Source organism: Molothrus aeneus, chromosome 25, assembly GCF_037042795.1.
Source record: "Molothrus aeneus isolate 106 chromosome 25, BPBGC_Maene_1.0, whole genome shotgun sequence".
NCBI classification, from domain to species: Eukaryota; Metazoa; Chordata; class Aves; order Passeriformes; family Icteridae; genus Molothrus; species Molothrus aeneus.
Window position 1 is genome coordinate 3,993,092 of NC_089670.1, and position 14,090 is coordinate 4,007,181.

Here is a 14,090-nt window from a genome sequence, read left to right on the forward strand (position 1 = left end):
ACAAGCAGCAAGGAATAAAAATGCATAAAGAATGGGAAAATGCTTAAAAGAGAGGTATTTAAATAAAGGTTACACTAGCAGCCCATATCTATATCATGACCACAGACCTCTCCTAAATAAATCTAATCATGCAGTACTCTTTTAAATTCTCCATCTGAGTTTTGTTTCCAGGTTTTTGTTTCATCGTGGTCATGGCTAAGTACTGACTTTTTAACTACGTTTTTCTCCAAGTGGGATTTGTTCTCTCATTTCCATCCTTTTTCTCTTTGATGTTTTGGAATGTTTCAAATTTGCTTTAATGTCTGTATAAAAATAGTCTTAGGTTCCCCACTCTGGTCAAATATGTTAACAGTAGAGGGTACCTATTTTAATGAAATAACGTCCTCCAGAAGGGGAAATCTTTAAATGGCTTTGTACTTGGTCAGCCCAACATATGTGACTACCTTATTTAATCCATATTTAAAACTTTACCCATGAAACAAGAATTCAGATTCCTGAATTGTAATGGAAGTATCATGAAAGTGGATTTTTGGTTGGGTTGAGGTGAGGTTTTGTTTTTCATTAAGGTGATTTTTGGAGGATTACTTTGGTGCTTGTGAAACTGTTCATACACAGCAATGCATTGTTAATGTTATTCAAATAATTAACACCTTATAGAGGAAAACTTAACGGTCCTGAGCCCTTCAGATTTTGAAATGGAATTTAAAAGCTGCTGTTAATCTGCAGTGATTCCTGTGGAGCATGGACAGCAGCACAGGAAGGGTTTCTTTGAAGCAATTTGTTTACATATTCAGAAAGCTGCCTATGAGCACGTAACCAACCAGGTTCAAGTGAGTGTTGGACTTCTTAAAAAATGCGAGCTAGAAAGATTCTAAGATCTTTTAAGATAAGCAGATCTTTGATCTTCTCTTTTGTTTTTTTTTAAATTTTCCTAGATAAGCAAAGCCAGCTCTCAGAATATATTTAAGTCAGCATGCAAGGAAGTACAAAATGAGTCATAGTGAAGACAATTAAAAATATGGTTCTGATATTAAATTTAGATCAAGTTCTAGCAGGCATTAGTTAAACCTTGTACTTGGTATAGTACAGCAATTCTGGGTATAGTGTATATAGAGTATATAAAGGTGTATTACCAACTCTTGGCATAGTACAAGTATAAAGGTCAAACATGGAAATATTTGGAAGGATTTTTGTCTAAATGGAAGCAAGGAGCTGTCCCTTTTGTCTTGAGCTCTGCTGTGTGCTTGTGGCTGTGCCAGAGAGGGACCGTAGCTGTGCTTATGTCCCACACAGAGCAGCAGTGCAATTCCAAGGGATGGATCCCAGGGATTTCCCTTCAGGCAGGAGGGCAGGAGCCTCCCTTGCCCAGTGCAGGCAGCACATGGCAGCTGCACAGCAGCGTCCCCGTGCTCTGGGGGAAATGTGCACAGACCTGAAACATCCACAAATCATCCAAAGCATGGGAAGAAGTAGTGAGGGTCTCACCTCCCATGCAGACAGGGCCCTGCCCTTTGGATTTGTGCTGTTTAACTCTTTTTCCTGCTCCAATCCCCTCTCCATGTAGCTGTGCATTTGCAGCCTCTGCAGGGAATCCTGTCACCAGGAGACTTCAGCAATCCACAAGCAAAGTTCATCCAGCAGCATTTCTTTTCCATGCAAAGCATGATTGTGTTATTAGAGCCTGTGCTACAGGGCATGCTCATCTAAAATCCTGCAACTCTTGAACTCTGTAGTTACCATGGGCATTTTGTCACCTGTGTGGGTCATGACAAGCTCTGCCAGTCACTTTCTGGGAATATAATGAACAAAGAATCATGGATTCCATTCCTGTATAAGTAGGGAGGAGTTGGCAGATGGAGGTGGTCACAGTCACACATCCTGCAGGCAAAGAAGTGGATTTTAATTCTGCTGCACAGCCCTAGTTAGGAGTTCACAAAGGATTAACAGTTCCTTCTGGGATTGGAGTGTATGCTTTATTAGTTTGGAAATAGAGGCCAAGTTACAGTCTTGTTATTCAAGTTGTCACCCATCCCCAGAAGTTCTCCAGATCCTTTGAAGGCAGAACTTAAAAGCCATTGATGGGAAGCAGATGTTGGTAAACACTTGGTGAAAATAAGGAATGCTCTAAGGAGTTTCATTTTCCACTGGAAAAGAAGAGGAAAAAGAAAGGGGGGAAAGAGATAGATAATGGGATAGATACAGTCCTTAGTGGTTATAGGAGCTTATTCTTAAGGTGCTGGTGAATTAATTAGAAAGGGGCAGAAAGCTGGTGGGTCTGAGTTAGATTGGGGTTTAATCTAAATTACTTGTGCATAATTCTTCCTAGCATTTCTAACTCATGCAGCTTTGATATGAGGGGAATAAGAAATGAGAAATGGTTTTGCAAACAGAAATAATTTAAAGAGATTTTTGGATCCCAAACAGCATCAGATCCTCCAAGTGCTGAGGAGTGGGCTTGATGCTTTCCTGCTCATTACATCAGGAGAGCCTGGCAGGGTTCCAGCATCCTCCAGCTGAGGAAAGCAACAACAGAAGATAACACAGCCTTCCCTGTGGGGATTGTAGGTCACAAATTAAGGTCTTTGTGGTTACTAGAGAGTGAGGAGCTTAAGTTTTAAAAACCTGAACTGGGTCTAAGTTCTGAAAGCTCCAAACATCTCTGTTCCTTTTATAATCCTGTGCCACTGAGTGGCAGCTCACATGGCAGTGTTTTTCTTACTTTGAACTTCCATCAGAATGGATTTGAAAGCAGCTCAGCTTTGGGCTCCTTTAGGGTGCTCATGTGCAAACCTAAAACCCTCTGGTGGGTGCTGAGCCCATGAATAGCCAGGTTTTGGGGGGCAGCCAAGTGATGCTGAGAGAGCTGCCCTCGATTTTCACACAAGGGTGATGTCACTGCTGAAACCCAAATTAGAGCTTTCTGAATGCTCGGTGATGAACTGGAATCCCTTTCAGAAAAGGAGAATTTGAAAGATTAAGGCTTGTAGGTGGCTCTTAAATGTATATATAAAACCCATAATAATTAATGTGTAATTAGTAAACAACATCTTTTCTGCCTAATATCTTCTTTTTTATCTATATATGGTTCTAATATTTTGGTTTGCCTGTATTGTGCTCATGTGCTCTGGTATTTATCACGGACCAACAACTTGAAAGAAAACAATTTCTTCCATCCAAATAGCTATAGGGTTATTTTGAGGGAAAACAACTGCATCCTGCCACAGCTTAGTTAACATTTCACTTTCCCTTGAGGATTTCCTGTTGGCTGTGGCCCAATGTTAATTATGTTTTTATTTCTATAAAACAAAGCTCTGCCAATGTGTCCATGTTTATTACTTACTGGGATCTTTTCATTTCTTGCAATTCTAACAATGTTTAAAAACTTCAGTACTAAAACCTCACTTTCTTGCCAAAGAAGCCTTTAAATGGAGCATGTTCTGTTGTGAAACAACATTTGTGCAGATCTGGGTGGGTTTTAAGGAGCTTTTTACCAGAAGAGCTTAAATCTGTATTATTTTCATGATACAGAAAATAGGAAGTTTTCTCCAAGCAGAACTTTTGAAAACATTTGGCAGGTTCAGTTTTTGAGACCACTCAAAGGTCTTGGTTTGCCTTCCCAACAGCCATGGGGAGTTTTCCATCATTCATTCAAAAATGTAACATTATTCACCTTTAAACTTTCTAAAACAGAATCATTTGGGGTCATAGAAGATAGCACAGAGACAGTAGCACTGGGACAGGAGTATTTACACAGAGGGGAAACAGGTTTGCAATTGAGAAATGCTCCAGAACTTACAGACAGGGTAGTTCTTGCAGTTCACAGGTTATTTTTCCAGCAGCCTTCAGGTTTTATTTACTAATTTCCTGCACTTAATTTTAGCTGTTAAGATAGTTTGGAAAACTTTTTGTAGATTTATTTTGTTTGCTTTTCTGGACTTGTACTATTTTGTGTTAGTAAAGGCTGGCCCTCCCATTATTTGTAATCCCATATTATTTCCTGCTCAGTGCATTTGAAAGCACTTAATATAATTTGGACATGACACATCTGTGGCCTTTAGTTAAAGTTGTTGTATTTCTAAGGGCAACAGAGGAATGGGGTTTTTTTTGAGGTTTTTACTCTTTAGCATAGCACACTTTGGCTTTTTAATGTATAAATTGTGTTTTAAGGATGATTTCCTAAATTGAATTAGGTAAAGTTTCCAGTAGAGGTTGCCTGAAGTCAGGGAGATGTTAATACTCTGCACTGTCCCTGTTTGCAGGCTGGGTGGTGTTGTGGAGATGTTTTGTTTTGTGTTTCATTTGCCTGCAGTTAATCTTTTTCAGCTGCCAGTATGATTTAATACACACAGTTGTCTGCCAGTTGCCTTCTGAGTAGTGAGGCAGAAACTCAAATAAATCCTCTCTTAAATAAAGTTGGCTAGAAAATACAACCAGGAACCTTGAAATAAGCATTTCAGGTGCAACACCAAGGAAGCTGTCATGTTAACTACAGGTTCATTTGGGTACATCTGTGGATCTGCCAGTTTATCTTCTTTACACACCTTAAAATAACCAGAAATGTAAGGTACATTGATCGAGCCTAAACCATGGTATTTTTGTTTCAAATGGAAATAGCTTGAATGAAATAGTGACATTTTGGATTGTTTCAGGAGCTCTCTTTTAATTCAGTGCCTCTTGCTGGTAGAGAAGGGGTTTTCTGAAACTGCAATACACCAGTGGAGAGGTTGACACCCACTGTGCCATCTGCACTGGCATCAGTGTCTGAGAGAGCTGCAGTAAGGAATAGAACCTAAAATAAATATATCATGCAGGAACATGGTATCAATGCACAGCTCTGGGCCCATCTATTTGATTGTTTTCTCTGCCAGGCAATGTTTGAGTTGTTATTGGCAATGGATGCTGCTGCAGTTTCTGGTAAGGAGAATTCTGTGGAATTCAGTGAGTTCTGCAAGGACTTGTTGCTCAATGAACCATTATTGTTTGCTTATTCCAGTGTATTTCAAGGTGCTGTTAGACACTCCCTTGCCTTTGCCTACCTATTCTGGGTGTCAATATGTGGAGAAGATGTTGTTCCTGCATTTTGAAACCTTTCCAAAGTATTTTTACAGATACCATTGTGGAGCAAAAAAAGGAAATAATGCTGTGGCAAAGCAGCATCTGGTCATTCACTTAGAAAATACTCCTCTTAATAACATTCATCTCCAATGAAAAGAGAACAAGTTCCTGATTTAGCAGCCTAATTACCAGTGGAATTTTAAAGCAGACTGAATTCTACAATATTTGTGAAGATCTCAGCTGTCATGTAATGGGATGTAGTTTTTTTTTTACAATTGTAGAAAAATAGGTTAGTGTCAAGTGTCTGTAAGAATTTTGTTTTCTTGCTTGTGCCTCTCTTTGTGCTTGTTTACAAAGTACCTTGAACTCTACCCGTGATCCAAGTCCTCTCTCCAGAACATCTCTGATAACAATGGCTGTAAATTCAGGTTCCCCTTTTGCTGTGTGGCCAGGTTGCTCTGTAGGCTCAGGAGCCCTGTGGCTGTTGCTGCCACGTTCAGCTGCAGGGCTAAAATCCTGTCAGATGGATTTAAGAGCATTACATTCAAGGCCAGCCAGACTAAAGCTGTTTCTTTGGAGTAGCTTACGTCTTCAGTGAGTTCATGTAATGCTGTGTAGGAAAACAATGGCTTCTACCTGCCATTCCTTGTGGTTTGATTATGGATTCTCATTGCAGTCTTGATTAATTCCCCTTAAAATAATATTTATTATAATGTAGAGGGTCAGTGATGAGGGATAGGTAGGTAACCATGAGCTGTAATAAAAGCTGTAAGGAATACATGCAGCACAGATAATCTTCACTCAAAGTGGGAACAATCAAACAGCATCTTACTGCCAGGGCATGAGAAAAGAGATTTTATAGTTTGTAAACAGTAAAAAGGAATTAAAATAGGTTAAGATTTTTCAAGGAAGCAAGGCCCAAGTCAGACTGGGGTCTTGGTCTCTGGAATTCTGGCCCTGGGCAGGGAGGAGCAGCTGCTCCTTGGGACCAGTGTGGTGTTCACTTGGCAGCCTGGTTGCTCCTGGCTCTGGAGAAAACCCCTCTTTCTGTTGTGTTGACAACTTGACATTAGTATTGAACTAAGAAAAAACTCTCAAGACCAAATTTAAGGGATTTTTTTTAAACACACATAACTACAATCACTGTATGTACTTACTGGTTCCTGCTCTTTCCAGAGAAACTCACGAGCAAAATTTAAACTTTTTTTGAATTATTTGATGAAGAAACCTTTCCTCTCATCACTGTTCTCCTTGCCTTGCTCCAGCAGGCTGGGGAGAGATGCCTGCTGTCCACACCAAGAGTGAAGCTTCCTGGGGAGAGCCCTCCTCCCCTTCTGCTGCAGTTGATAATGGCACTTCAGCCTGGGGGAAGCCCCCCAGCAGTGGGACTGGGTGGGGAGAGAATCCTGCCGAGCCTGCAGGGACCTATGGAAGAACAAATGCTCCAGCTGCTGCCCCAGCACTGTGCAAACCAGGTACACACAGGGCTGCCACTGTCCTGGCAGGGGAGGGGGTTTGCTTCTGCCACTTGTGCTTTTCTCTGCATTCCAGTCACAGGAGTTTGCTTCTGCCACTTGTGCTTTTCTCTGCATTTCAGTCACAGGCAGCCTTTGTGATTTCATTCTTAAAACTGTGTTAGCTGCCACAAGGCCATGTTAATCCAAATACTCAGTTAATTCAGAAATATGAATATGGTGCATCCATCTGGAAATTTAAAGGAGAGTAGTTTGGTGTGTTTGAAAAGCAACATGGCAGAGGTGCAGGAAACTGTGAAACTGCAGAAGAACGTGACTAGGACTTAAACCCTTGGTGTCTAAAATAAACCTGTATTGGGATGAGAAGCAGTGGAGAACAGTCAGGATAGAATTGATTCTGGTAGGAAAAGCAACACCTGAGAGCCACTAATCATAACAACCTCATGTTGGGTTAAACTGAGTGAGTGGGTGTTTTCTTCAGCCATTAAAACTGTTGCCAGGTTCAGGAACATCCTGAACAACTTCCTGCTTCGTGATTCCTAACTCGGGTATTTGATAAATCTCCTCCATCTCTGAATGTCCTGAGGGCCACTGATTGCTTTAGACTCTTCTCTTGGCTGTGGAGGTTGCCTAGAGATTCACTCCTGCAAAATACCATAGTGAGACATAGTTAGAATTCCCAGAAAACATAAAAGGAGGAGTGAGAGCTCTTAAGATGAGTAATCCCAGCTTTAAACAGAGTAAACAGAAAAAAACAGACTGAGGTGACACAACCTCATCACTGAATGTGAAGTGTTCCTGCAGCCCACAAGCTCCTTTCAGATTCTCCATTCTTCAAGATGGGAATGAGTGTCTGAGCATTAATGACTTTGAAATCTGGTTTGTTCATGGAAGAATGTGGTATGTAAAATGGTGAGGTTCATTGAAAGCAAAATAGCACTTAACAAATGTGTGCTCCTACTTTGGTTCCTTGTTCCTGGGAGAGTGGAGTGGCCATGACCACAGATCTTAATGGTTCTGGGAAAAGCAGGACTTGGAAGTTGCTGGATGTTTTCTTCTCTTAGAGAACTTCCCTTTTTTTTTGCTAGCTTCAAAGAAGACATTCTAAGCTATGTGATGAACCTCTTTGTCTCTTGAAAATGCTCATCTTAGCACAATGGATATGGCACAAAAGACTATTTCTGTGAAATTTGCAGGCAGCTGAATAATATTTTTCTTCTCCCACTTTCCCTCCAGCTTCAAAATCTATGCAAGAAGGCTGGGGCAGTGGTGGGGATGATGTGAATCTCAGTACTAGTCAGTGGGAAGATGAAGAAGGAGATATGTGGAATAATACTGCTTCACAAGAGAGCAGCTCCTCCTGTAATTCCTGGGGGAATGCCCCGAAGAAAGGACTTCAAAAGGTAAGACAAAAATAAAGACACTCTCTAGCAAGAGTGGAATTAGTGTAACGTTTGTAGAATAAGTTGTCACAAATTTGCTGGTGCATTACACCTGAAATTAAACCTCTGACACCTGAACACAAGCACAGCTTGCCACTACAGTGGTTCAAGTACAGCCTACCTTGTTTCCAGGGGAAAATGGGAGATCTTTGAATTTAGGCATGTCAGATGCTTTGGGAGTTTTGTTGTCATTGCCTTTGTTTTCTCTAAGTTTTATAAGCTTCCATGTGTTCTAAAGAAATGATAATGTATTAACAGAAAGAGAAGAAGGTGTTAAGGGGGCTTTCAGACACTTCCCATGGTGGTGGAAAAGCAAACATTGTGATGGAGCTGTTGAACACAAAAAGCTGTTTTCTATTTGTGAGGACGGTGTGTGTGTGTGTGTGTGAGAACAAAGTGAACTTGTGTTAATGCTGCACTCAACCGAGAACGTAGACAATTGTGTGAGGAGATTTTCCATTGCACAGTCTTTATTTCAGGACAAGGCCAGGCTGTAACTTAAAGGAATTGGGAATGCATTTAGCCACTTTGTTTGTTAATCCATTAGCCAACAGTTAGGCCGGTGATTTGATCAAGTATGGTTGTTTCTTGTACTGTCCGCAGCCCAAAACAAATCCGCGCTTGTCCCTTGGTACTTTCTGGAGAACTGAAAAGAAGAGACTTCTTAAGGATATTGTGATAGAAAAGCTGCACAAAGATCTTTTAAAGGTGTTTATCTAGACGCTCTTGTTTGTTTTTAAGAAAATACACTGAGTAACATTCTTAACTTCAAGGTTGCAAACTTGTTTTTGGGAATGTTTTTCAGGAAGTGTTGTACTATTTCAGCTTTATTTCGTTATATTTTTCTGCCAAGGATTAAAATGAAATACGTAAATTCAAAGGTGGCTTTAATTCAGTGGCCAGCAAATCAAATACTAAATAGTACACTGAACACCTATTCAGCTGAGATAAATTTTTACACTTTTGGGGGAAGAGAATCTTAGTCGCGTTGCTCGGAGGGTTCTTCAATACTTTCTGAATTAATGTACTAATACATCTTTCAGTAGCATGTGCTATTAATAAAAACCACTTACCATTTCTTTTATGTACATCTCACTACAATGAACGTGGCAAGCAGCCCATTAATGGAATCTCCCATTTATTTACTAAGGGCATGAAGACATCTAGCAAGCAGGATGAGGCCTGGATCATGAACCGTCTGATAAAACAGCTCACAGACATGGGCTTCCCTGTGAGTAGTGCTCAGCCAGCACACTGTGCCTTAGCTTTTAGCTTGTACTTCTGACTGTGGCTGTTTCAGACTGTATGTAGCTACACCAAGATCTTCAGTCTCCAGGCCAGGAAGTAGCTCTGACCTGCATTTAAACACATGCTGTGATTTCAGAAATCTGCTCTAAACCTATTCAGTGCTCTGAGATGAACTGGGATAAGATTTTGAAGTTCATAGTTTTATAACAACAGGTATTACTTTGAAGTGCAGTAATAATCCCCTCCCATTCCTCTTTTTTCATTAAACAGGTGAAATGAGAGTATAGCTGGGTTGTTTCTTAGAGAAAGTCATATCATTGTGATATTTGAGTTGTTCATGGAAAACAGGAATATGTTTAAACAGAACAATGTGTTTCACCTTGTAGAGCCAGTACTTCCTTGACAAACTGAAATACCTGAATTGTGAGGATTGCTGAAAGCAGGCAAAAACCACACACAGACATTATTTAGGCTGCTGAGTAAACATTAAACCCAGTATTTAAGAGTTGTGTCTGTTTTCTCAGGTTACTTTGAAATCACATGAACGTGATTACTTTTCCTCTTAACGTAATTCCTGTTTTTGACAGAGAGAGCCAGCGGAAGAGGCCTTGAAGAGCAACAGTATGAATCTTGATCAGGCCATGAGTAAGTATCTGTGTAAGTAACTTTTTTGTCTTTAAAGCAACACAGGAACCCTGCATGAATATAAGCATTTGATTATACTCAGACTAATTGGAAAATATTTATTTTCTTGCCTTGCTTTTGTAAGCAAGATGAATTTCTCTGAACTGCTGTTGGCAACTTTACTCCCTCTGCCTCAACTTTTGCAATATATTTTCCTTTTCTGTGCAGGTGCTCTGCTGGAAAAGAAGGTGGAAATGGACAAGCGTGGAATGGGAGTGACCGACTATAATGGAATGGTCACCAAACCCCTTGGCTGCCGCCCACCACCAATCTCCAAAGAGTCTTCCATGGACCGCCCCACCTTCCTTGACAAGGTGAGTTCAGCAGCAGGAACATGGTGCATAGTGTAAAAATGCTGATGATTTCCACTGTCTGCTTTAGAAAGCGTAGAAAGAAATGTGATGGATATGGGTTTGTTCCTTTTCTTGTGTTTTTCCAGTCTTGTGGGGAATTCAGTTCTTGTGGAAAGGAGCAGTGATTTGATTCTCACATAGAAATAAAGAATGATCATCCCCTGTTTTACACTTGAAAACTTGCTAAGGAATCAGTAACATGGTGGAACTAGAAATGGGGGAAAAAAAAGAGCAAAAAAACCCCACAGGAATCTATGAGAGTGCAGTCAGTGAACCTTGCCCAAATTCACAATCAGGCAGGACCAAGGCCAAAATCTTGCAAGAAGTAGGCTCTTAATTTCTCTTCTTTTAGTTTTGAGCTTCTTAAAAGTTCCAGTGGAAGTTCAGTACCTAAATACAAAGGAGGAGTTCAAAATCTTCCAAGAATTAGGCTCTTAATTTCTCTTCTTTTAGTTTTGAGCTTCTTAGAAATTTCAGTACTTAAATACAAAGGAGGAGTTCAGGTATTTTTGTTAAGTCTCGGAGCAGACATGCACAGTCATAAAAAGCTTCTCCAATGAGCTTCCCTTTCTGTGATCACATATGACAAACTTTCCAGCACTGTTTAATGACTGAGGAAAAGTCAGAAGTTTGTGATGTTCAGGATTCAAAGTGACTAAAGAAGAGAATATATGGAAAAGTGCAGCCAAATCTTCAGTAGGAAATGAGATTTACAGCCTTGACAGAAAATCCTGGAGGAACTTACCAAATCACCTAAGAATCCCCCTGAAAATTATTGATAAGTAAAGAAGAATCTCAGATGTCATTCTGTATTTCACAGCTTATTTAAAGGTTCATACAGATGAGTGGTGGAGGATTCTGACCACAGAAATCAGTGCTTTTGACCAACTGTGCTGCAACCAATTCATTTCACATGAGTTGTGTACAGGTGTGAGGCAGTAATGAAATCCACTCATATAAAGCTCATTCTTTGCCATGGCAGAATTTAATGAATGTGTTAATTGAAGGCCACAAAAGATGCATGCATGCCAGTTAGCCTTTCATTTTCTTGGATAACAATATCTTCAGCAGTGAAATTCTTGCCAGAGAGAGAGGTGCATTATGTGCAGCATGATGCATAATTCTGGAAACATATGTTAAACACAACTATTGAGAAGGGAGTACTAAAATCATTAATATTCATACAGTAAGTAAAATCTATCAGTCTAGGCATAATCTGTCACAGTGACTTGGCTCTAACAAAGGAAATAATCCCACACTGTATTTGTTAGCTATCACAGTGTTGAGCAACTTGCTAAGTGAATTAAATAAATATAATTTCTACTCTAAGAACACAGAGTTTTTATTCCTCCAAAGAAATTCTTTCCAGATTTACAGCTCATGCTAGTTAAGCAATTCCTCCAAAACCTTTTTGCCCTTTGAGGTGCTGTTTCAGGGCATGAGTCTGGAGCTGTCTTGTTTCTGTTTAGGTCATCCTTGGTGAGGAACAAGCTCTCCACACAGCTGGACAGAGCACTCCAGCCAGCATTCCTTGTTTTACTTACGGCTTTATCAAGTCATCATCCTTTTGTTGAGTCTTCAATAAGTTCTGCAAGGTTCCTCTCCATGAATTTGTAATTTGGGGTACTATGCTCATTGTTACCACTCTCAGCTCACCTGCATTGAGACACCATCATTTTTCTCTGAACAGCTAAAGCCAGCACTTCATATTTTTTTTAACTTTATACATTTGAGGAGGGAAAATTTCCAACCCTGACATTTGCCTGTGGACCCAGTGAACTCCCTGTTCTCTCTGCATCAGGAGTGGTCTTTGCAATTCAACATCACCTTTGAGTGTTTGCTTTCTCTGCTTGCTGCAGGTGCTCTTTATTCCATGTCACACTGAGTCAATCTTCAGCACTCGGTGCTTTGTTGATTTATTATCCCTCAGGATGTTATTTTGACCTGTAGCACCATAAAAGGACAAGAGGGAATATCCAGTGGCCTTGAGGGAATAGAGATGCAGCCCTGATACGTGATCTCAACCACATTATGTCACATTTGGTGGCAGGCATGCTGTGCTTAGGTGTCAGGTTTGCCTGAAGATGTTACCTGGTGCCTTCTGGAGCCATCAGATTTGTAAGAAAAACATGTCAGATTTCCCTGGAAACATCCTTAAAATACCAGGAATAAGCCTAGAGAAGGGATTTTTTTTTTCAAATATAGACTTTGGCTTGGGACTCTGAAATTCTCACCTTGCAGATGAAGTGTCCTTTTCCCTACCCTCACAGTCAGTGATCAGCTCCTCTGCTCTACTACTGCAAAATTCAGGTCTGCAAGCCTTGATGCCTCTCAGCATCCAAAAAATCTTCCAAAAATCTTCTGACTAAACCTGTTCCTTGTTTCTGATTTGAACATAGTGTTTGTTGGGTTTTTTCAGCCTTATCCTTCACATTTTGAGCCCAGTAATCTCCGGGAGCTGTGATTGGTTTTCATCTTTGGGACAATAAGGAGAATATTGTGTTAATATGGAGAAACTTTTTTAGATGTCACAGTTAGATAATGATCACTAGGATTTTAAAGTTTTCTTTAAAATTCTTCTTTGCTCCATCTCAGCCACTTGTGATCCAATGACTGAAACCATTTTCATCACCCCTTGTATGATGAGCACTTCTTTGACTATTGCATTTCCTCCAGCTTTCTTTTGCCTAATTCCTGTTTGATTTGAAGATAACTTTATTTTAGATAAGATTTTATTACTTGAACTTCCTCTCTGAGGAAAGGATTTTTTTATTTCCATCTTTTTTTTTAAGAAGTCAGTGTGTATTTTCTGCCAGATACTTCTGTAACTGACTTTATACAAAGACCTCTGGCAGATTCATCAGCCTCTCATCTGCCTGTTGAGACATTTTGATTCATGAAGTGGCAGTTGTTGGCAGGTGACTGCCAAAGTGTCCAGGCATCCTCCGCTAAATTGTCCATATCTCATAGGACTAAAAACCTTTGAGTAATTCCACTTGCATTCTGTCACATTTGATATGTGAGACTATTGTGAGAGACTTCCCAAAATCCTAAAAATCACCAGTGTGGTGCTGCTTTGTGTTAGATAACTCTAGTAGAAAACACCACTACCAGTAGGATTTTATGGGTGTGCCAAGTCCCTTCAAAAAAGTTAAAAGCAGTGCTGGATTGAGCATTAATGTGATGATTCAATTTTTAATTGAGTAGCCTGAGGAAGAAGTGTAACATAAATTTGTAAGAAAATCACTGAAGAGGAAAGGTTAGGTAGAAAAGATTGTTCTTCAGGAAACAATTATTGCATAAAGGATCCTGAGAAATAATGGGTCAGAAACCACTGTGAGCAGTAAAATTGTCCTCTAGTCTGGCTTGAAAATGCTAAAGGGTGCTTTAATTTGACCAACTAAAATACTTCATGTTAAATGAATTGATTTTAGTTCAGTTACTGAGCACAGATTTGTGCAGCACAGTGCAACACGTTCAAATTAAATGAAATAGAACCAGGTGAATATGAACAAAATGTTATAAACTCACACAAAGCCATTTGCTGCAATTCAGCCAAGGAACACACTTATGAAGGAGTCTGGAAATGAAATGCCTGGGTCTCCAGTGTGTCCTTCACCATCCTTGGCACTGCCTATTTCCAAATTGAGAAAAAATAATATCAGTAAGGCAAGACTTGAATAAATTTGGGGGGTAGGGAGGGTTTTTCATGGTCAGTAGGTCTGTTCACATATTGAACAATGGCATCTGAAGGGGAGAGCGAGCACCAAGCTTGAAATTATTTTCACTTTGAAGGGGGAAGGGTAGAATTGTAAACATGTGTCTGTGATCTG

The 14,090-nt window shown here is 40.1% G+C and overlaps 1 protein-coding gene across 12 annotated transcripts in view; it reads left to right on the plus strand.

Moving 5' to 3' along the window:
- The window catches only part of TNRC6C (trinucleotide repeat containing adaptor 6C), a 106,730-nt gene that overhangs the window by 69,767 nt on the left and 22,873 nt on the right, over positions 1-14,090 (plus strand). For 4 of the 12 annotated variants that reach the window (XM_066565760.1, XM_066565756.1, XM_066565752.1 and 1 more), the window contains 6 exons: positions 6,321-6,530; positions 7,767-7,933; positions 8,576-8,680; positions 9,123-9,203; positions 9,808-9,877; positions 10,073-10,218. In XM_066565760.1, the coding sequence (XP_066421857.1) occupies positions 6,321-6,530; positions 7,767-7,933; positions 8,576-8,680; positions 9,123-9,203; positions 9,808-9,877; positions 10,073-10,218 (779 nt within the window). The remainder of the gene's footprint in view (positions 1-6,320; positions 6,531-7,766; positions 7,934-8,575; positions 8,681-9,122; positions 9,204-9,807; positions 9,878-10,072; positions 10,219-14,090) is intronic. The other 8 variants (XM_066565762.1, XM_066565763.1, XM_066565759.1 and 5 more) reach the window with 5 other exon arrangements.